At 41.2% G+C, this 22,219-nt stretch overlaps 1 protein-coding gene and 1 long non-coding RNA gene across 2 annotated transcripts in view; one reads left to right on the forward strand and one right to left on the reverse strand.

Annotated features, from left to right (window-relative positions):
- The window catches only part of itgb5 (integrin, beta 5), a 54,988-nt gene that overhangs the window by 27,228 nt on the left and 5,541 nt on the right, over positions 1-22,219 (forward strand). The window contains exons 12-13 of the mRNA XM_005933431.3: positions 20,046-20,268; positions 21,361-21,461. Of these exons, the coding sequence (XP_005933493.1) occupies positions 20,046-20,268; positions 21,361-21,461 (324 nt within the window). The remainder of the gene's footprint in view (positions 1-20,045; positions 20,269-21,360; positions 21,462-22,219) is intronic.
- On the reverse strand, positions 10,655-12,190 carry LOC121815254. Its single transcript, XR_006054943.1, has 3 exons — positions 11,593-12,190; positions 11,145-11,227; positions 10,655-10,843 (listed from the first exon to the last, which is right to left on the reverse strand). It is a non-coding gene; the product is annotated as an uncharacterized LOC121815254 (long non-coding RNA).

Consider the following 22,219-nt stretch of genomic DNA (forward strand, 5'->3'; position numbering starts at 1 on the left):
CATGGCCCTAAGACTCACTCGAATTTATACAAAAATGCTTTTACAGTTCTTAGTAAAATATTAGACAGGTAAGAAAAAAAAAAGCGCACCTATAATTATTCTTTAGAAATCCTCAAAAACAGGAGTATACGATCATCTCACACCACAATACGCTGCATTACATATTCTCATAACACTGGAGCATATAATATGCAGTATAAACATCAGGGGGATATCTTTGGAGGGATTACAAAGGCTGAAAACAAGCAAAAAAAATAAATAATTAGTCCCTTCTGTCAGACTGGTGGTTTTTATAGGCATGACAGGATCAAGAGTAGATCCTAACATTGCATGCAGCCTGTGAGGGCCTGTCCATATTATTTTTGCTGTGAGAGAGAGACATCACATTGTAAACGAGCTTAAATAAATATTTGGAGATTATATAAACGGAAATGAGCTTCTGGGGTATTTTTAGAAGGATAATTCTTCCATTATATCATACAGACAACAGGAGCTTTGGGCTTTAAACGGGAGCTCAACTAATGTTTCTCAATAAAAGCATCACAGACAAATAAAAAGTCCACAGAGTGAATTGTTTGGCCATCTGGAGGACTGTTGTGCATGTCTGTGCAAACCAGAGTGTACAAAGAAGGATTTGACACATCAGCCTCTCCCTCCCTCTGCGTGTTTTGTGGGTGGAAAACAGGAGAGAGAGAAAACGATGGACTCGACACAGATGTACAATTCATGAGATGGTTGCAGTTGTAGTTCCAGTTGTTTTTGAACAGCTAGACATTATTTCTAGATCTGTGAGCTGGAATTACTCAATACTCTGACACTTTGAACATTTGGCTCAAAATGCCTTCAAATGATGCCATAAGCTCTGAAGATGAAACCAAACAGTTTATGACAGCAGCAGCAACATCAAGCAGCAATTAGCTGTCCCATTAAGTGGAAAGCATCAGCTTTACATCGAGCCAAGATTCTTTTTCTAGTCTGGAGGTCAACAAACTGAACTCAGTAACCCTCGGCAGGAATGCAGTGAATGTGTGATATGGTGTGGCAGCCTACAGCAGGAGTGGAGGAAGACTGAAACACTCCCTCTGGTTCCCACTGCAGAGAGAGAAACAGTCACTTCCTGCAGCGGTGGCCAAAGAGGAGCCTGTGTCCCAGAGGCTGTGATGTTTGGAAGGAAAACGAAGCCGGCAACCTCCAACGTCTCCAGTTGCAGTCTGAATCTATATTGTGGTCTTGTGCAAAGGCTTCACCAAATATCGGAAATGTTTGTGGTAGAAAGCTATTTTGCCTTGAAAAAGAAAAGTGGAGGTAAAAAGTGTCCTTCTGGAGAGGCTCCATTTCCTGTGGGATATCCTGCAGTACATAATTGGCATAGTTGAGTTCAAATGTTCTAAATAAAGTTGATACAAAAATATGAATGAAAGTAAAGATAGAACCAAAAAATCCACAGTTTGAAACATCTTTTCAAAGCATGTTATCCATTCATGTGCTATAAATCTGCACAGTACAGGATGTCAAAAAAATAGACTGTCTGGAACTATTTCTTGACTTTAAATACAGACGTAGACACTTCCTTTTTATTAAACAACAAAAACAGAAGAAGCATGCTGCTAAAGAGGATATGTACCAGTGAAGCACTTATTGTTGTGAGATGAGATACTGTCCAAAAAAGACAAACACAGAAAGCCAAAGGAGACAAAAGCTAGTAAGAAATCTTTGTAAAAACAAAACTCATTCATATCCCAGCAACATCTCCACCAGGTAAAGCTGCCACAACCAGTCAACGGAGGGTAATTTGGGCCCAGTTCCCAGTGTCGGCATGCACTCCGCTCACCACTGAGTTCAGCGCAGTGTTTTAGGATACTGCAGGGGACAGCGCAGAAGAGTTTTAAAAACTGCATGCTGGAGAGAGGAGAAGGTTAATGTTTGACATACCTATTCGTCATTTTTGGAAAAAAAATGGTGACCCACACACGTCCTTTCCTTCAAAAACATCAGTCAAATTCCAGCATTAGGTTTTCCCCATCTTCCCAAATGACCTTCAAATCACCCACGAGCCCACAATTAGATCTGATGGGTGATGATGAGTACTGACACGAGCAGGTAGTGCCAGTCATTTTTCTTTAATTTCTCCAATCATGACTCGGCCACTCATTCTTAGGTGGAAACCCTGGCAGCAATTCACGGCTGCTCCGCACAGAACTTCCAGTGCTCCTCACTCAGGATCCCCAAAGCTGGATACCAGAAAAGTACTGTCCCCAAAGATTCATCCACCTACACTATATCTAGTTGTTACCACGCAGGATCCTACCCCTTTATCCCCAACAGCACCTGATAGGTGACTCTGTCCAAAAAACACCTGATCCTGCTGGGAGGTGTCAGACCTTGAAGGACTGCTCTGCTAGTTATCTGCCAGTATACTGGCATTGGTATTTTTAATGGCCGATCATTGAAAAATTTAAAAAAAAGTAAAGAAGACCCTAAAGAAACACCCTTCAAACATGTGTTGATATTGTATAGTTTGCAGACTGGACGCCACTCGAAAACAACAAAACACACATAAAATAAACTGGATATGTAGGATTTTGAATGACCAAATATCAGTCTGGGTGTAGTCCCGTCTTCCAAGTTTGATCTAAAGTATTATTTATTCTAAAACCAGAGGACCCACAAAAGTAGTTCTGGGTCAATTTTTTTCGGCTTACAGTGAATACAAAGTACTAAAAGAAATACAATCTATGCATAACAACATTTAAGTTGATAACTATCTTACATGATGCCTGTGGTGGCACTTCTTTTGTTTGACATCATTTGAAGAAGCAAATGACAGAGTGCTCTGTACACTCATTTCAGAGACGAGACAAATCCATCACAGCAAGGCAGCACCTCCCTGACCCTGGGAAGGAACCTCAAAATATGAGTGTACCACTTTAAATGAGTGCTCTGACAGGAGAACAATATCTCTGTAAACCATTCATCTTAATGACACAGTAGGCTGTAGGATAAGATTACTGTTTAGTCACAGGCTCAGACTGGCCTCGGAATGTGTCTTATTTTAAACAGAAGCTGCTCGTGTTGTGAGTTCAAGGTTTCAATGTGCTGAAAGGAATATTCCCAAGGGTTCTTTGACTGTACTCTAAAACGGGCTTACAAGAACACACGGTTATTGTTTAGAGGATGGGCCTGGTAGACGTTTCTCCCCATTTATGGTTCATTGAAACCAAGCCACTTCAATTACACGTCAGCAAATGTCGCCCTGCCAGACACAAAATGGCAGTAGTGATGATTTCATGACAGTAACAAAAACTGTAAAGTATCACCAGCAGACAAATCCTCTAAGAGGGTCCTGCGAAACATCTGGAGTGACTGCAGGGAGTCGGTGAGCAGCAAAAGTGCCGACGAGGCTTCAGTTTGTGTCCCCAGTGAGTAGAAATGAAAACATGTTATCACTTATCACTGCTGTCATGGTTTAAACACCCTCAGTGACATTTTTAATCCTCTGTCAGGGCTAGGATCTGGGAGACACACTGTTCTCACAAGATAAGAGGAAAAGATCAAACACACCAAGTTACTTCTGTCTATATGTGGAAATTTGGAGCAGGAGGAATGAAATACTTCCAGAGACCAACAAATATTAAAGGCTGAAACTGTCAGTGGGTTCCATGAATTTAAGTCATATGCAGGGACATGAAAGAACTGTTAAACTCAAGAGTACTTGATGATTTATAAGCCTAAACAGTGACAACCTCAGCCTTGTGCAGTGCGACTGCAGCAGCAAAACACAAGAGCAGGTGGGATATGACGTTATTTTTGTGCCACTATTCTGAGCACACGTAAAAAAATTTGCAGGTGCAAGTGTTGCATTTTGAGGAGAAATTTATTTTGAGCGAAGAAAAGCTAAATTTGAGTGAACAAAATTCATTGCTGCGTGCAAAAAATGTATTTCAGTGTTTGCTATTATCCATACACACACACACACACACACACAAATAGCAGCCCCTCTCACTCAGTTTTTTGCGCTTGCTCGCAATGTGTTGCTCGTGCTCTCAACATTTGTGCCCGTGCGCGTTCTACTCTTTCTGTACACCGTTATAAGCAGAGTGAAGCTGACCCCCCACCCACTTGAAACGTAAAGGCAAATAGGCGGAGCGGTTAGTGCTACGTTTGTGCAGGTAAAATTAGCGTTTGTGCTGCTACGGTTTTTGAGATACTAAACATTATTTTATAGGTCATTCAAAAGGTCACCATCTCCCCAGACTGCTCCAATACAAACCAAAATGGTCTACTTTTTAGTGCTACGTTTGTGCTGATTTGTGCAGGTAAAATTAGCGTTTGTGCTGCTACAGTATCTGAGATATAATGATTTTAATTATTACGGCCTACGCTGTATAACACCAGTGTCTGTGGCAGTGAGTTTCAGCAGCTGTGGAGTTTTGCACTTTTTCTAGGCTTGCTGCATATTAACTTTTATTAGTTTACACTTTAGTAACACAATTTATTCAGCGGAAAGGTCGATATTTCTTTTGTTACTAGTGCAGAAACGTACACAAGGTAGGCTAAAGTTTTTATTTTTTCTGTGGCAAAACTGAGTTTCATGTGAAGTGATTCACGTATACCTAAATTATTATTATTTTTTACATACCCAGTTGGCCTCTATGATTTTGTTTTGTAATCCTATATATGTTCATTATTATTAATGTAGCTGTCTCAGAAAAAATGAAGTGTTTGCTTTGATAGGTTGTTACCTACGTGTAGAAAACTGAATATTCCACAGCACCTAGGCGAGGGATCTTCAACCTGCGGCTCTAAAGCAACATGTGGCTCTCCGGCCCCTCCACTGTGGCTCTTATAAGTCCAAGTAAGTCATTTTTTTATTATAAAGACAACAAGAAAGGGTTCTGTTAACAGTTTGTTTTTTTATGAAATATCTGCATTGACTATTCACTGAATGTACAAGGCTTTTAAAAGTGATTTAATGTTTCTTAGGTTCAAATCTGTTTACTGTAATTTTCAAGTTGGTTGCCCATCTTTCCTAATTTTCAATTATTATGGAAAGGACTCACGTAGCTGGCTTCATTTTAACAAATACTTTTTTCCGTTATAAAGCTTTGATGATTCATTGTCTTATCAAATCTAAAAATAAACATTTTTATTTACATTTCCATAGCTTACACGATACAACAACTCATTTTCTAGATATTTATAGGCTCTTTCTTTTTTTAGGCTCTAGACAGGTTTTGTAGCAGCAGGGGGAAAAGGGGCCCTTTGAAATGAAAAGGATGCTGACCCCTGACTTAAGCCACCAGGTAAACACAAAACAAATACAGAAAAATTATTGACAGAAAAATGGAACGGTTACTTTCAAGGCTACGGGTGAAGGTGACTGGGTGTGTAAAAGCAAATATGCATCAGACTGACAAAGAAAAGAGTGTTAAAAGATTTTTAATTTAGAACTTTAACTTTATGTGCAAAACTGAACTTACTGATAACACACACTAGCCATTTGAACACATGTAACTGTAATGAACCAAATAAAACAGAAAAATGCAGGCAGCACTCATTATACTGTGTATAACACAGCATGGGGTTGTATTTTTTTCTTTTCAGATGCTCCTGTCACTCCATTTCCCAGGTCATCATAGCACTCCCACACACATGGAGCTCTCCTGCAGTATGCAGTGTAATGCCCCAAACCATCAGTGGTCATCTTTCCATGGAAAGCAATTAATGCCCTCAAAGTGAACGACTTTCCTTGGAGAACCAGGTTGGAGGGAAATTCATTCAGTGGAAATTCTGTTTGGTTTGCAAGGTCAGTATCAATCCACACGATATCTCCAATGTTGTAGCTGTGAGTAACTGTCCCTGCACAGAGCTCATTTCCTGTGGTGCTGTCTTCTGTTTTGAATTCTGATGGACACAGAGATGGATTGGAGAGTGGCCTGAGGCAGGTAGACTCAGGTAGGCCAAGTCCTGCTTCCACAGCCGTGCCAAGATGAGCCATACCAGACTCTTTGAGGACAGAGATGGCAGGAGAAACAAATGGCACTTCCCTTGTCATCCCTTTGCTGAGGTAGCAGTGCTGTGAAGAGCAGTGTTTGGTAAAATAAACACTTGAGATGTTCCTCATTGTCTTAGCAATTACAGCGGAGATATTGCACTGAGCATCGATTTGGATCGCAGCAGACCTCAACGAGACAGCTTCAAACATTACACTAAGCAGCTCTGCTCTCCTCCTGTAGGTTTGTTGGGTCACACCATCTGTGGCAATGGCTTTCACCAGCTGCAGGACTGGGTTTTCACTGTCTTTCAGAACAGCATTTTGAAATGTGGAGCTGTCACAGAAGGCACAACATAAGCACTGAAAAAATGCATCAAATGCACAGGTATTGAGCACAGAGATTGTCGATTCCCCTAATCTAATAGGCTGATGGAGGTTTCCATTTTTTAATAATCCCACTTTCACTCTTTTGGCCCCAAAAGTTTCATCTGCATGGAGCCATTCGGTACATGAAGAGAGGTAGGAAGTCCTCTTCCTTTTTTTGGGTGGAACAGCTAGGCCCCTCCAGTTCTCAACTGCATCCCCATCAGCCGGAAGAATGTTTGTGGCAGCATCAGATCCCACAAACGGGTGAGCATCCATTTTTATTTTGTCTTCTGCATTGTGAGTCGTCATGGATCCAGAATTGGCATCTGTGACTTTCAGTGATCCCACTGTTGCCTCATCTTTGACCTTTTCTTTTGCAGAACAAATCCGCATATTTCCCTCGATGAAGGAAAGATGACGAGCAATGAAGCGATCGACTCGAAGAGGCAAGTTGTCATGTTTGAAAAGGCCATGTTTTATGTTTTTGAACTCAGCTTCAACAGTGGCTGAACTTGCTGTGATGCTGGTGCTTTGGAAGAGAGGGACCATTATTCCTGTCCAGAGTGGCAAGTAACTTGCCAGTCTTATTATATGAGGAATAATCTCAGGGAGAAAGTGAATATTATCTCTATCCCCGTTTGCTGCAGCAAGTGACCTGCTCTCCTCACATATTTCTGTTACCCACTGTCGTAGGTCAGTCTGGATCTCATCCACTGAATCCACTCTCTCACTTTCCTCCGTCTGTTCATCTGGAATGATGATGGAGTCTTGAGCAATTTGGGCTTTCAAGTATTTCTTGCACCTTTCTGAAGGAAGAGGGGCTCCAGAACTGTCATCACCTTCTGCCTCACTGAGGGCCACAACAGTGATAGCATGTAGGAGCTGTTTTGCATGGTCCAAACATTGAGACTGAAGAAGTTTTGCTAATGACCTGACAAAGAAATCTTTAACACGATGTGTTTTCTTCTTCAGGCAGTCCCACTGGCATATCATCTTGATGCAGTGCGCAACATCAACCCTGATATAACAAGGGGGGAGTTTGGCAGACTGGGTTCCAAGAAGGACATGAAAGCATTCATTAAGGTAGGACTTCAGATCAGGATGAGGAGTGAAAGCCTTGACCAGAGCTCCCAGAATTGCCAGAGAAAAGTCACTCACAGCTTCCTTTGGCACAGGTGCACCTGCACGAATCCATTCTGTCAACCAGTTTGCGATGGCATTAACATCATGTTTCTCTGACAGCATTTGCACCACTGGGACACTGGGGCAATTGTTTTCTTTCAGAATACCCTGATAAAGGAAGATATGGCCAGATTTGCCATTTGGTCTCAGCAGTTTTTTCACAACTGAACCGGTTGCATCAAAACACACAGTTGGGGGAGATTTTTTTGACAATGTCTTATAAACATGCATCTGTGTTTGACTCCAGTAGTGACAGAAAAACCTGTCCAGTCCAATATCTCGGATGCTACCACTGTGAGGAACACTATATTTTAACAATTGCAGAGATGCAATGGGGTCCTTATCTCCTAATTCCAAGTCTTTTCTCTCTTGTTTGGCTTTTCGCAGAGTGGCCAAATTTGGAAGGTGGCTTGGCTCAGGATCTCCAACATCCATCAGATCTGCTGCCCTCGCTGACCTCCATACAGCTGGTTCCATTCTGCCCTCACACAGCTCTTTAGCGATCTGTTCACGCAGGTTTCCAGACATGAACCGCTTGGAGTGGCCAGTGTGCAGGGAGAGATCTGTATTTCTCATGAAACACTGGAGCACCATTGGACTATTAATTGCTGGCTGTCTGTCACATGACATTTCTAACTGGCCATGACACTCCTTACAGTCGCCTCTGATGTCCAGATAATTATTGTTGACAGTTGGATGGACCTTTGCTCTACGGAACACAAGTGTACATGTATTTTTGATCTTCTTCCATATAAGATCGTTGATGATATGAGTCCAAGTGCCAGGTTTCAAAATTGTGTATTCCCTTTTTTGGGTAGGAGAAAACTTGTCATTGTATTCAACCTTTTCAGGAATAAATTTAACCCAGTCCTCAAAAGGGACTTCTAGTTCAAAAGCTTGACAGTTTTCTTGTCCAGGAGAAATGCAATGTGAATCTAACTCTCCTTCACTATTACTTTCCTGATCACTGATTTCCAAAGCTGACCAGATGTTGTGTCTATTTAGCTTCACAAAAGTGTACAGGGCCTTTGCTGACATCTTGTCTTCTAGCTGCTGACTCAGCTCTTTCCAGACTGATGCAGCTGGAGTGGCTATTTTGCCATTTTGGACTATGGCCTCTTTTGAATTGCAAAGAACTGCAAAAATGGAAACCTTGTCTACAGATGGCTTTCGAGGCATCTAAAAAAAAAACAACACACTATGATTATGATGGAGCAAAATGTGATTTCTGAACTATATATACAGCCAGGAGCAACCCCTCCCCCAAGTTCTCCACCAATCTACACTTTCATATTTTGTGGAATTATTGTTTTTAAGATGGAGCTATTGAATTTGTGAGTTTATTAAATTGAGTCTGAGTATTTAACCCATGTACTGTACAGCACTTTAGTCCAGTGTGCTACATGTTTTAAAGTGCTTTAGAAACTTTTTTCTTGGACATTTTTGAAAATGTTTAACATTGAAAAAAAATCCTTTTGATCCAGACAGTTAGCTATATCATGTATTAACTCAGTAACTAAAACCTCAGTATTTTAAATGTAAGCTTACCTTGTTCAGAAATCAGATGAACGCTGTTCTAAGAATCCTTCAGACACAGTAATGCCAAATAATAGTTTTTTCTGCCAGAAAATGTGTATTTGATGCAAAAGACTGCTAGCTTGTTCGTTTCTCAAAAAGTGTTCATGGGAGTGTAAAATGTTCAAATGTAGTTTTCAATAAAGTTTTTTTAATCCACTCTAAAAAAAAAAATACTCAAGCATTTGCATCGTGGTTTTATGAACAAAAAGTGATTGAAGTAAAGAAATTGAAGTTAAAAAAAAATACACTCATTACAAATTTAGCTGATTAAATACAACAAGAGGTTTTTTTAACAGAACTTTATTGAACAAGTGAACACACAAAGTGAAAGGTCATTTGAAAAAGACATTTTTCAGCAGTAAACCATAACAGGAATATCTCAAATCATAGCAGCACAAACGCTAATTTTACCTGCACAAATCAGCACAAACGTAGCACTAAAAAAGTAGACCATTTTGGCCCGTTTTGGAGCAGTCTGGGGGGATGGTGACCTTTGAATGACCTATAAAATAAGTTTAATATCTCAGAAAACCGTAGCAGCACAAACGCTAATTTTACCTGCACAAATCTGCACAAACGTAGCACTAACCGCTCCGCCTATTTGCCTTTACGTTTCAAGTGGGTGGGGGGTCAGCTTCACTCTGCCACCGTTATATTTGTGCCACAAAACCAGCCAATCACAGACTTGGATGCAAAAAAATCTGATTGGCTGTTTTGGTCTCCAATCAGCTCGAAATGACGAAATGCAATATCCCAGAATCCATTTCGTCCAAAACTCAAACGAGGCAGTGGCGGAGGAACACGAGTGGCGGAGTTTGAAATATTACTCTTTCTGGGTCACAAAATAAACTTTTAAGATATTTTCATGCGAGAATGGTGCTGTGTAAACTTCAAATATCTGCTCGATTTATCAAGACATCACATATTTGCAAAAGTGCTCTAACGTTTTCGGAGATGCCTGTTACCCACCAGCTGGTCACTCGGGTTCAACATAATATATAAGGCTGAACTGACCAAAAAAAAAAAAAAAAATCGCCGGACTACACCACCAGGTATTTACAGGAAAAACCATAAAGCCTTTGAACTAAAATAAATGCTGTTGTCACAGTGATGTACACTGTCTTGTTGTTCTTGACGAAATGGATTCTGGGATATTGCATTTCGTCATTTCGAGCTGATTGGAGACCAAAACAGCCAATCAGATTTTTTTTGCATCCAAGTCTGTGATTGGCTGGTTTTGTGGCACAAATTGCTACCTCAGCAAAGGGATGACAAGGGAAGTGCCATTTGTTTCTCCTGCCATCTCTGTCCTCAAAGAGTCTGGTATGGCACATCTTGGCACGGCTGTGGAAGCAGGACTTGGCCTACCTGAGTCTACCTGCCTCAGGCCACTCTCCAATCCATCTCTGTGTCCATCAGAATTCAAAACAGAAGACAGCACCACAGGAAATGAGCTCTGTGCAGGGACAGTTACTCACAGATACAACATTGGAGATATCGTGTGGATTGATACTGACCTTGCAAACAAACAGAATTTCCACTGAATGAATTTCCCTCCAACCTGGTTCTCCAAGGAAAGTCGTTCACTTTGAGGGCATTAATTGCTTTCCATGGAAAGATGACCACTGATGGTTTGGGGCATTACACTGCATACTGCAGGAGTAATGCCCACATTTGTGTGGGAGTGCTACGATGACCTGGGAAATGGAGTGACAGGAGCATCTGAAAAGAAAAAAATACAACCCCATGCTGTGTTATACACAGTATAATGAGTGCTGCCTGCATTTTTCTGTTTTATTTGGTTCATTACAGTTACATGTGTTCAAATGGCTAGTGTGTGATATCAGTAAGTTCAGTTTTGCACATAAAGTTAAAGTTCTAAATTAAAAATCTTTTAACACTCTTTTCTTTGTCAGTCTGATGCATATTTGCTTTTACACACCCAGTCACCTTCACCCGTAGCCTTGAAAGTAACAGTTCCATTTTTCTGTCAATAATTTTTCTGTATTTGTTTTGTGTTTACCTGGTGGCTTAAGTCAGGGGTCAGCATCCTTTTCATTTCAAAGGGCCCCTTTTCCCCCTGCTGCTACAAAACCTGTCTAGAGCCTAAAAAAAGAAAGAGCCTATAAATATCTAGAAAATGAGTTGTTGTATCATGTAAGCTATGGAAATGTAAATAAAAATGTTTATTTTTAGATTTGATAAGACAATGAATCATCAAAGCTTTATAACGGAAAAAAGTATTTGTTAAAATGAAGCCAGCTACGTGAGTCCTTTCCATAATAATTGAAAATTAGGAAAGATGGGCAACCAACTTGAAAATTACAGTAAACAGATTTGAACCTAAGAAACATTAAATCACTTTTAAAAGCCTTGTACATTCAGTGAATAGTCAATGCAGATATTTCATAAAAAAACAAACTGTTAACAGAACCCTTTCTTGTTGTCTTTATAATAAAAAAATGACTTACTTGGACTTATAAGAGCCACAGTGGAGGGGCCGGAGAGCCACATGTTGCTTTAGAGCCGCAGGTTGAAGATCCCTCGCCTAGGTGCTGTGGAATATTCAGTTTTCTACACGTAGGTAACAACCTATCAAAGCAAACACTTCATTTTTTCTGAGACAGCTACATTAATAATAATGAACATATATAATTCAAAACAAAATCATAGAGGCCAACTGGGTATGTAAAAAATAATAATAATTTAGGTATACGTGAATCACTTCACATGAAACTCAGTTTTGCCACAGAAAAAATAAAAACTTTAGCCTACCTTGTGTACGTTTCTGCACTAGTAACAAAAGAAATATCGACCTTTCCGCTGAATAAATTGTGTTACTAAAGTGTAAACTAATAAAAGTTAATATGCAGCAAGCCTAGAAAAAGTGCAAAACTCCACAGCTGCTGAAACTCACTGCCACAGACACTGGTGTTATACAGCGTAGGCCGTAATAATTAAAATCATTATATCTCAGATACTGTAGCAGCACAAACGCTAATTTTACCTGCACAAATCAGCACAAACGTAGCACTAAAAAAGTAGACCATTTTGGTTTGTTTGGAGCAGTCTGGGGGATGGTGACCTTTTGAATGACCTATAAAATAATGTTTAGTATCTCAAAAACCGTAGCAGCACAAACGCTAATTTTACCTGCACAAATCAGCACAAACGTAGCACTAACCGCTCCGCCTATTTGCCTTTACGTTTCAAGTGGGTGGGGGGTCAGCTTCACTCTGCTTATAACGGTGTACAGAAAGAGTAGAACGCGCACGGGCACAAATGTTGAGAGCACGAGCAACACATTGCGGGCAAGCGCAAAAACTGAGTGAGAGGGGCTGCTAGTGTGTGTGAGTGTGTGTATGGATAATAGCAAACACTGAAATACATATTTTGCATGCAGCAATTAATTTTGTTCACTCAAATTTAGCTTTTCTTCGCTCAAAATAAATTTCTCCTCAAAATACAACAGTTGCACCTGTAAATTCTTTTTACGTGTGCTCAGAATAGTGGCACAAAAATAACGTCATATCCCACCTGCTCTTGTGTTTTGCTGCTGCAGTCGCACTGCACAAGGCTGAGGTTGTCACTGTTTAGGCTTATAAATCATCAAGTACTCTTGAGTTTAACAGTTCTTTCATGTCCCTGCATATGACTTAAATTCATGGAACCCACTGACAGTTTCAGCATTTAATATTTGTTGGTCTCTGGAAGTATTTCATTCCTCCTGCTCCAAATTTCCACATATAGACAGAAGTAACTTGGTGTGTTTGATCTTTTCCTCTTATCTTGTGAGAACAGTGTGTCTCCCAGATCCTAGCCCTGACAGAGGATTAAAAATGTCACTGAGGGTGTTTAAACCATGACAGCAGTGATAAGTGATAACATGTTTTCATTTCTACTCACTGGGGACACAAACTGAAGCCTCGTCGGCACTTTTGCTGCTCACCGACTCCCTGCAGTCACTCCAGATGTTTCGCAGGACCCTCTTAGAGGATTTGTCTGCTGGTGATACTTTACAGTTTTTGTTACTGTCATGAAATCATCACTACTGCCATTTTGTGTCTGGCAGGGCGACATTTGCTGACGTGTAATTGAAGTGGCTTGGTTTCAATGAACCATAAATGGGGAGAAACGTCTACCAGGCCCATCCTCTAAACAATAACCGTGTGTTCTTGTAAGCCCGTTTTAGAGTACAGTCAAAGAACCCTTGGGAATATTCCTTTCAGCACATTGAAACCTTGAACTCACAACACGAGCAGCTTCTGTTTAAAATAAGACACATTCCGAGGCCAGTCTGAGCCTGTGACTAAACAGTAATCTTATCCTACAGCCTACTGTGTCATTAAGATGAATGGTTTACAGAGATATTGTTCTCCTGTCAGAGCACTCATTTAAAGTGGTACACTCATATTTTGAGGTTCCTTCCCAGGGTCAGGGAGGTGCTGCCTTGCTGTGATGGATTTGTCTCGTCTCTGAAATGAGTGTACAGAGCACTCTGTCATTTGCTTCTTCAAATGATGTCAAACAAAAGAAGTGCCACCACAGGCATCATGTAAGATAGTTATCAACTTAAATGTTGTTATGCATAGATTGTATTTCTTTTAGTACTTTGTATTCACTGTAAGCCGAAAAAAATTGACCCAGAACTACTTTTGTGGGTCCTCTGGTTTTAGAATAAATAATACTTTAGATCAAACTTGGAAGACGGGACTACACCCAGACTGATATTTGGTCATTCAAAATCCTACATATCCAGTTTATTTTATGTGTGTTTTGTTGTTTTCGAGTGGCGTCCAGTCTGCAAACTATACAATATCAACACATGTTTGAAGGGTGTTTCTTTAGGGTCTTCTTTACTTTTTTTTTTTTAATTTTTCAATGATCGGCCATTAAAAATACCAATGCCAGTATACTGGCAGATAACTAGCAGAGCAGTCCTTCAAGGTCTGACACCTCCCAGCAGGATCAGGTGTTTTTTGGACAGAGTCACCTATCAGGTGCTGTTGGGGATAAAGGGGTAGGATCCTGCGTGGTAACGACTAGATATAGTGTAGGTGGATGAATCTTTGGGGACAGTACTTTTCTGGTATCCAGCTTTGGGGATCCTGAGTGAGGAGCACTGGAAGTTCTGTGCGGAGCAGCCGTGAATTGCTGCCAGGGTTTCCACCTAAGAATGAGTGGCCGAGTCATGATTGGAGAAATTAAAGAAAAATGACTGGCACTACCTGCTCGTGTCAGTACTCATCATCACCCATCAGATCTAATTGTGGGCTCGTGGGTGATTTGAAGGTCATTTGGGAAGATGGGGAAAACCTAATGCTGGAATTTGACTGATGTTTTTGAAGGAAAGGACGTGTGTGGGTCACCATTTTTTTCCCAAAAATGACGAATAGGTATGTCAAACATTAACCTTCTCCTCTCTCCAGCATGCAGTTTTTAAAACTCTTCTGCGCTGTCCCCTGCAGTATCCTAAAACACTGCGCTGAACTCAGTGGTGAGCGGAGTGCATGCCGACACTGGGAACTGGGCCCAAATTACCCTCCGTTGACTGGTTGTGGCAGCTTTACCTGGTGGAGATGTTGCTGGGATATGAATGAGTTTTGTTTTTACAAAGATTTCTTACTAGCTTTTGTCTCCTTTGGCTTTCTGTGTTTGTCTTTTTTGGACAGTATCTCATCTCACAACAATAAGCGCTTCACTGGTACATATCCTCTTTAGCAGCATGCTTCTTCTGTTTTTGTTGTTTAATAAAAAGGAAGTGTCTACGTCTGTATTTAAAGTCAAGAAATAGTGCCAGACAGGCTATTTTTTTGACATCCTGTACTGTGCAGATTTATAGCACATGAATGGATAACATGCTTTGAAAAGATGTTTCAAACTGTGGATTTTTTGGTTCTATCTTTACTTTCATTCATATTTTTGTATCAACTTTATTTAGAACATTTGAACTCAACTATGCCAATTATGTACTGCAGGATATCCCACAGGAAATGGAGCCTCTCCAGAAGGACACTTTTTACCTCCACTTTTCTTTTTCAAGGCAAAATAGCTTTCTACCACAAACATTTCCGATATTTGGTGAAGCCTTTGCACAAGACCACAATATAGATTCAGACTGCAACTGGAGACGTTGGAGGTTGCCGGCTTCGTTTTCCTTCCAAACATCACAGCCTCTGGGACACAGGCTCCTCTTTGGCCACCGCTGCAGGAAGTGACTGTTTCTCTCTCTGCAGTGGGAACCAGAGGGAGTGTTTCAGTCTTCCTCCACTCCTGCTGTAGGCTGCCACACCATATCACACATTCACTGCATTCCTGCCGAGGGTTACTGAGTTCAGTTTGTTGACCTCCAGACTAGAAAAAGAATCTTGGCTCGATGTAAAGCTGATGCTTTCCACTTAATGGGACAGCTAATTGCTGCTTGATGTTGCTGCTGCTGTCATAAACTGTTTGGTTTCATCTTCAGAGCTTATGGCATCATTTGAAGGCATTTTGAGCCAAATGTTCAAAGTGTCAGAGTATTGAGTAATTCCAGCTCACAGATCTAGAAATAATGTCTAGCTGTTCAAAAACAACTGGAACTACAACTGCAACCATCTCATGAATTGTACATCTGTGTCGAGTCCATCGTTTTCTCTCTCTCCTGTTTTCCACCCACAAAACACGCAGAGGGAGGGAGAGGCTGATGTGTCAAATCCTTCTTTGTACACTCTGGTTTGCACAGACATGCACAACAGTCCTCCAGATGGCCAAACAATTCACTCTGTGGACTTTTTATTTGTCTGTGATGCTTTTATTGAGAAACATTAGTTGAGCTCCCGTTTAAAGCCCAAAGCTCCTGTTGTCTGTATGATATAATGGAAGAATTATCCTTCTAAAAATACCCCAGAAGCTCATTTCCGTTTATATAATCTCCAAATATTTATTTAAGCTCGTTTACAATGTGATGTCTCTCTCTCACAGCAAAAATAATATGGACAGGCCCTCACAGGCTGCATGCAATGTTAGGATCTACTCTTGATCCTGTCATGCCTATAAAAACCACCAGTCTGACAGAAGGGACTAATTATTTATTTTTTTTGCTTGTTTTCAGCCTTTGTAATCCCTCCAAAGATATCCCCCTGATGTTTATACTGCATATTATATGCTCCAGTGTTATGAGAATATGTAATGCAGCGTATTGTGGTGTGAGATGATCGTATACTCCTGTTTTTGAGGATTTCTAAAGAATAATTATAGGTGCGCTTTTTTTTTTCTTACCTGTCTAATATTTTACTAAGAACTGTAAAAGCATTTTTGTATAAATTCGAGTGAGTCTTAGGCCATGCTACATTAGCTTATGTCTCTGCACCACTCTGCAAGTATATCTATACAATACTAGATGGCATTGTTATTACCATGCTATGCGGATCTGTTCAGACCTCAAACACTTTGCATTTACATAAAAGATGAACTTACGTTGTTGGTTTGCTTTGGTGAGGCTGAAGAAAAAGGCCAGAAGGAGGTGACTCACTGTTGTATAGAAATATAGGAAAACATGGGAAATATTGGAAAACAGCCCTTGATTTCTGAGCTCAGTGAACACTTTTCTGATGAGTTTATAGTCTCAATCACCAGTTTCAAGTCTTGCAGAATAGAACACAAATCAACACATTCCTTTTTTTTTTTTTTAAATGGCTGTGGATCAGGAGGTAGAGTGCGTCCTGTACTAATCCAAAGCTTGGAGACCAAAGTATCATTGGGCAAGATAATGAAGCCTGAGTTGCTCCCAATGCATTCGTCAGAGACTGAATGTTAGAAGACAAAACACACCTAGATGTAGACAGAAATAAGGCCCAGGTGCCAATCTGCAGCTTCCCCAGCTTTCCTGTCAGTTCACAAAAAGAGAAAAAAACTTAGATCCATTGTAATATGCCTTCACTAACCACTGGTTAGAGCTGGACCTGAGAAATGTTGAAAAGCAGACGCTTTCGCTGATTTTACTGCAGCAGTTGACTGCAAAGATGGGTAAAATTGTGAAAATAAAGATGTATGGCAGATTTTAGGCTAGTAAAGTGTAAAGTAAAGTGTGCGTGTTAGTCCTCATAGGGAAATAGTTCCTCTGCATTTAACCCATTCACCCAGTGAAGCAGTGGGCAGCCACCAGTGCAGCGCCCGGGGAGCAGTGTGTAGGGACGGTACCTTGCTCAGGGGTACCTCAGGGTAGCCGTTCAGTGGAGTCGAACCCCCGACCTTCCGATCATGGGGCCACCACTCTACCTACTGAGCTATCCCTGCCCATTACAGTGCATTACAGTGAGCAAAATATAGACATATGTAGTATGCGTTCATGCTTCATTCATTCATGTGGTATTCATAGTCAGTAGTGTGAAGACTGGAACACTATTCTTTCCATTTTTTGTTTTTCCTTTCCATTTTGAATTTCCTCTAATCTTCTTATGGGAATCGAGCAACATGAGGGAGTATAAGTAATAAGTATTTGACGGCCCGAGATGGTGGTAACGAAACAGAAAGCAGCCTAATGTCAGAAATCAAAAGTCTTGGATGTCTCCAGAACAACTCCTTCCTCTTCCTCATTTTATCTCATCTTGGCTGCTGTTCCAGGCTGACAGAATGTCTCGAGAAACGTCATGGAAAAGTTGCAAGCTAAAGGGGAAGGTCACAGCTCTGAAGGATCTGAACACTTTCCATGTTCCCTCCTCCGCTACAGCTGTGTTTATTGTGAGTACTGCTTAATCTCACAGCAGAGAAGAAGAAGTGAAACAACTTACCAGCTAAATCACAAGACGGAATGGCAGGATAAAGAGCATGTGCACTTGCTCCAAACATCTGGTTCAAGGCATATGGTGACGGTTAGCTGTTGTAGACTCGTGAAGTGTTGATCGCTGGTATTTTCTTCTGTCGGCACGCCAGTTCATTTCACGATTGGTGCAGTGATTTAAAGACTGTCAGCATCTAGGAAAAGAAGCGGTGCCTAACATATGACGAAACAAAGACATCTTTAACTTGGAGTTTGGTCAATTTTAAGCTTGTTTAAGTTGAGCATGAACATCTCCTAGCATGAATTTGTCTTGTTGCATAGACTTTTATAAAAAGATCCCCACATAGTTGATCTTCTTCTTTTCTTTATTTATTTAAAGAAAAAAATTGCAGCCATGCAGTGTGATGCAGAAAACAACATTTGTATACAACAGGAAATTCCAAAAGCTCAGTCATAAGCTCTGGGAAAGAGCACAGACATGAATATTTCACATAAATATTAGAGGAGTATTTGCACACAGCAGATCTATTAGCAGCTCGCCAGGACATGTTGAATGAGAACACAGCTACACTTCTTTTATCCTCCCCATACTGTCAGGAAAAGATCCCAGTTCGTGCCCTCTGAATGCCCACAAAGCAGCGCAGTCATCTAAGGACACGTTCCCAGTGTTGGTACTGTGAGTCAGCCACATGCCACTCATCGTGGTAGCCTCCAGTGACTGAGGGCTAGGAGTGGTGCTCTAAACAAATTTCATTTGACTGGTCTCAGGTTTTCAACCTTGAGAGAAAAAAAACATGCACAGTTCTGCAGCATGCACTGAATAATTAGGAAGTGTTTAGACAAGAATAGGAAGAATTTACTGCATGTCTGTGATTCCAGACAGTGTGTTGCACAACCCTGACCACTTGCTTGATGATTAGAAAAAATGTTTCCTCTTGGTTTTGAGAAGTCTCTGTGACCTCTTTCAGGATCTGGCTGCAATCAGAGGCTCAGTTTTTCCTCCTGGTAGTGCCTGATGTTGACTGGCAGTATACTGTGATTGTCTTTCTTGACTGCCAGGAGAGCCCCTTTGACAGAAGTAGGAACCACTCCTACAGTGATTTCATTTGTTAGTGACCCAGTTATTTCTTAGTCTCCACAAATAACTGTCTTCGGTGTTTTTTCCATTTTAACGGCTTTGAAATAGGAGGACTGGAAAAGTCAAGTGTTTAATGTACCAGCCTACTCGATTAACGTGCTACATAAGAACCAGTCCATTCCTTTTCTGTTGATAAAGTCTGTATTGGTATAGTTTGCCTACAGTATGTCCTTCCTCTTTCTTATCATTCTCTGGGAGCAGATTCATGAATTTGGTCTTTGTGGAGGGTCTTGGAACAGCGGGTGTGAAATCAGCTTGTCAGTAAGGCTTCTTTGATTGCAGCTGCTGTCCTCCTTATATCAAGGAGTCTTCTTGTCTCTGACTGCTCTCTCTTTACCACAGGCTGTTCTTAGACAACCAAACCAAATCAGAGTTATAGCAAGAGCTAGAGCCCGTTCTCGGACTCATTCCAGTGTTGATAAGTCAATGAGTGCAGTACAAACAGGGCAGTTTGCTCAGTGCTGGTAGGAGAAGAGCATGATCAACACTGCAATACTCCAGATGTTTCAGTTTCCACTGTTGCAAAGGAGAAGCAAAACCACCTCTATGAACTGTCAGCTAGACTCTGTATATGTTGCTCAATCTCATGTCACACGTGAAGTTTAGCCAGCGGCTTCTAGTGTAGTTTTTGTTCCTCTAGCTAAAGCTAAGTCCTTCAGTTCTTAGACTTAGCCAGTAATCCACTCTTCAATGATATTCAAGTTTGCCAACAAAAGCATCTCAATATGTTTCCAAAGCCATGAAATGAATCACATAAAACTCCAATTTTTGCTTTTTATGAGGGTTGCTAATTATAGGGATCTATGTCCAGAAAACCTTTTACCCCACAGCTCTAAGAGGCCAATGGGGTGTTGTCATCACCCTGCTGGGCGTTCAGGTGGTATGGACGCCCAAAATTGAATGTGACCTAGGTGTTTCAAACTCAGAGCATCTGCTAAAAATATCTCTTATCACATACAGTGTCCGAGCTGCCTCGCTGTAACATTGTTTCTCTGCTGACCTGCTGTGTGTTCCTCTCTCGGCAGGTCATGGTGAGTGTCACTGTGGGGAGTGTAAATGCCATGCTGGTTACATTGGCGACAACTGCAACTGCTCGACGGAGACATCGGGCTGCATTTCAGATGACGGGAAGATGTGCAGCGGGCGAGGCAGCTGTGTGTGCGGCCGCTGTCAGTGCAATGAGCCCGGAGCCTTTGGAGAAACCTGCGAAAAATGCCCCACTTGCCCCGATGCCTGCGGCACAAAGAGGTAAGTGCCGTGCTGCGGTTTATACCTGTGGTTTACACAGTCCAAGTTGGAGCTTGACCTGCTTGTTTGGGTTGCTAATATCCGCTGATGGATGAGAAATAAGGTGGAAAATTGAAACCTTCAGGCTGTCTGCAACTGTAAGCTCCAGGAAAAGCTCTAAGGTGTCTAAAACCAAGACCTCACATACCTCTCTCACTTGAAGACTGATCAGAAAACTCTTCCCATGCCTTCAAAGCTAACTCTCTTGTCATTTGTGACCTGAAGACATGAAACCATTTGTCTGCTGTTTGAACTCGGATCACTCCGTGTAGCAGCTCGAGCTTTTGAGGGGATGGAACTACAGTTTCCTCTCAACAGGCTTCCTGTGAGAGATAAAGTTTAGTTGACAAACTAATGTTGTTTTTATTGTGCAAAAGCGCAAGTGCTGGTCAGAACTGATTTAAAAACAGGATTTTTGCTTCCATAGTGGAAGTCAAAGGCATCACTGTGCATTTGCTGTGCCAGAGAATTGATGACATTTCTATAACTGGACAATCAGTGGTCCAATCCCTGCTTCTTTCAACCTCTGTCGAAGCATCTTCTGACATGATGCATAGAACAAGTTTTGCCTAATGCATCCACTGGAGCCTGCTGGGCATAATGCTTAGAGGCATATAAGAATAGTGTTGTATCGATCTCTTTGTGAATGGGTGTCTTGTAGTATGAAAGCGCTTTGAGCTCTCAGAATAGAAAACCATTTCTTTTAAGAACCAAATCAAGTTTAAAAACAGCGTTTAACAAACTTGAAGCATCTGTGAAAGGTTCCTGTAACCTGCACCAGCAACAGTTCATGCACTCATCAGGTTCTTTGTTCTGTGTGCTGCACAGTTCACTTGCTGTTTAGTCGCAGTTTGTAGTAGAGACAGTTCCAGTGTTTTAGCAGAGCACAGTGGGGCACTTTCGACAGCTGATGTAGCAGAGCAAAAATAACAAACTGAAGCACAGTAACAATGTCATATGATTGGCTTTTGGGTTGAGTGATCTCTGCCTCCTGAATGTAGATATAAAAATGTATGCATATGTTTAGCGTGTCTTTGCCCTTCTCTGATTCAGGGAGTGCATTGAGTGCCGGCTTTTCAATTCTGGAAGGCTTGCGGACAATGAGACTTGCCAGCGACAGTGCAAGGATCACATCATCCCTGTGGAGACTCTCAGTGAGTAAACACAAATACACACACACACACACACACACACACACACACAGACACACACACGCTAACACATAGACCAACTTGCTAGCAGAGAAAAGTATTCACATCTGTAGCATCTGCAAAAGTTTCATTTTTCACATTCTGCATACCGTTTATTGTTGTTACTGTGGGACTTAAGTAATTGTCTGACTCCCACTAACGAGGCACTATTAACACCTGATGTAATAAAGTACATTCAGATGCTCAACAGCCTGAATTGCACGCGCAAGGACTTTTCCATTCCAGGAAAAACGATATTTTAAATATCAATACATAGAAGAACAGCTCTAAGTGATCTTCTACCTTTAAGCTTTCATGAGAAGCAGGATACATACACCAGACAGAAACGACTGAAGCAGCAGAGCTTGAAGCGGCTTAACTGATTAGCTGAAAGTGAAATAGTTGGCCATCTTTTATATACAGTCTATTTTAAAAACAAATTATAGGAAAATTCAAGTTTGTATTTTGGCATCACCATCTTTGCCCTTTTGGCAACAGAAGTGACCATTTTAGCAAATGGGGGGACTGGACTGTTTGATTGGACCTACAGTATTTTATTTCAGCCAAGAGTGCATTCGGCATGGTTTGGCTTTTTTTCATTTTCAGAGACAGACACATTTGTACTTCCCTCAGGTGCATTCTGATCGTTTCAGCAATCTCCCTCGAGGAATATGCCGACCACTGGGAACTCTTTTATCGAGGCTGTGATTGTTCTTCCTGTA

The sequence above is a fragment of the Haplochromis burtoni genome, unplaced genomic scaffold (assembly GCF_018398535.1).
Source record: "Haplochromis burtoni strain Fernald_Lab_line unplaced genomic scaffold, NCSU_Asbu1 Contig_165, whole genome shotgun sequence".
Taxonomy (NCBI): domain Eukaryota; kingdom Metazoa; phylum Chordata; class Actinopteri; order Cichliformes; family Cichlidae; genus Haplochromis; species Haplochromis burtoni.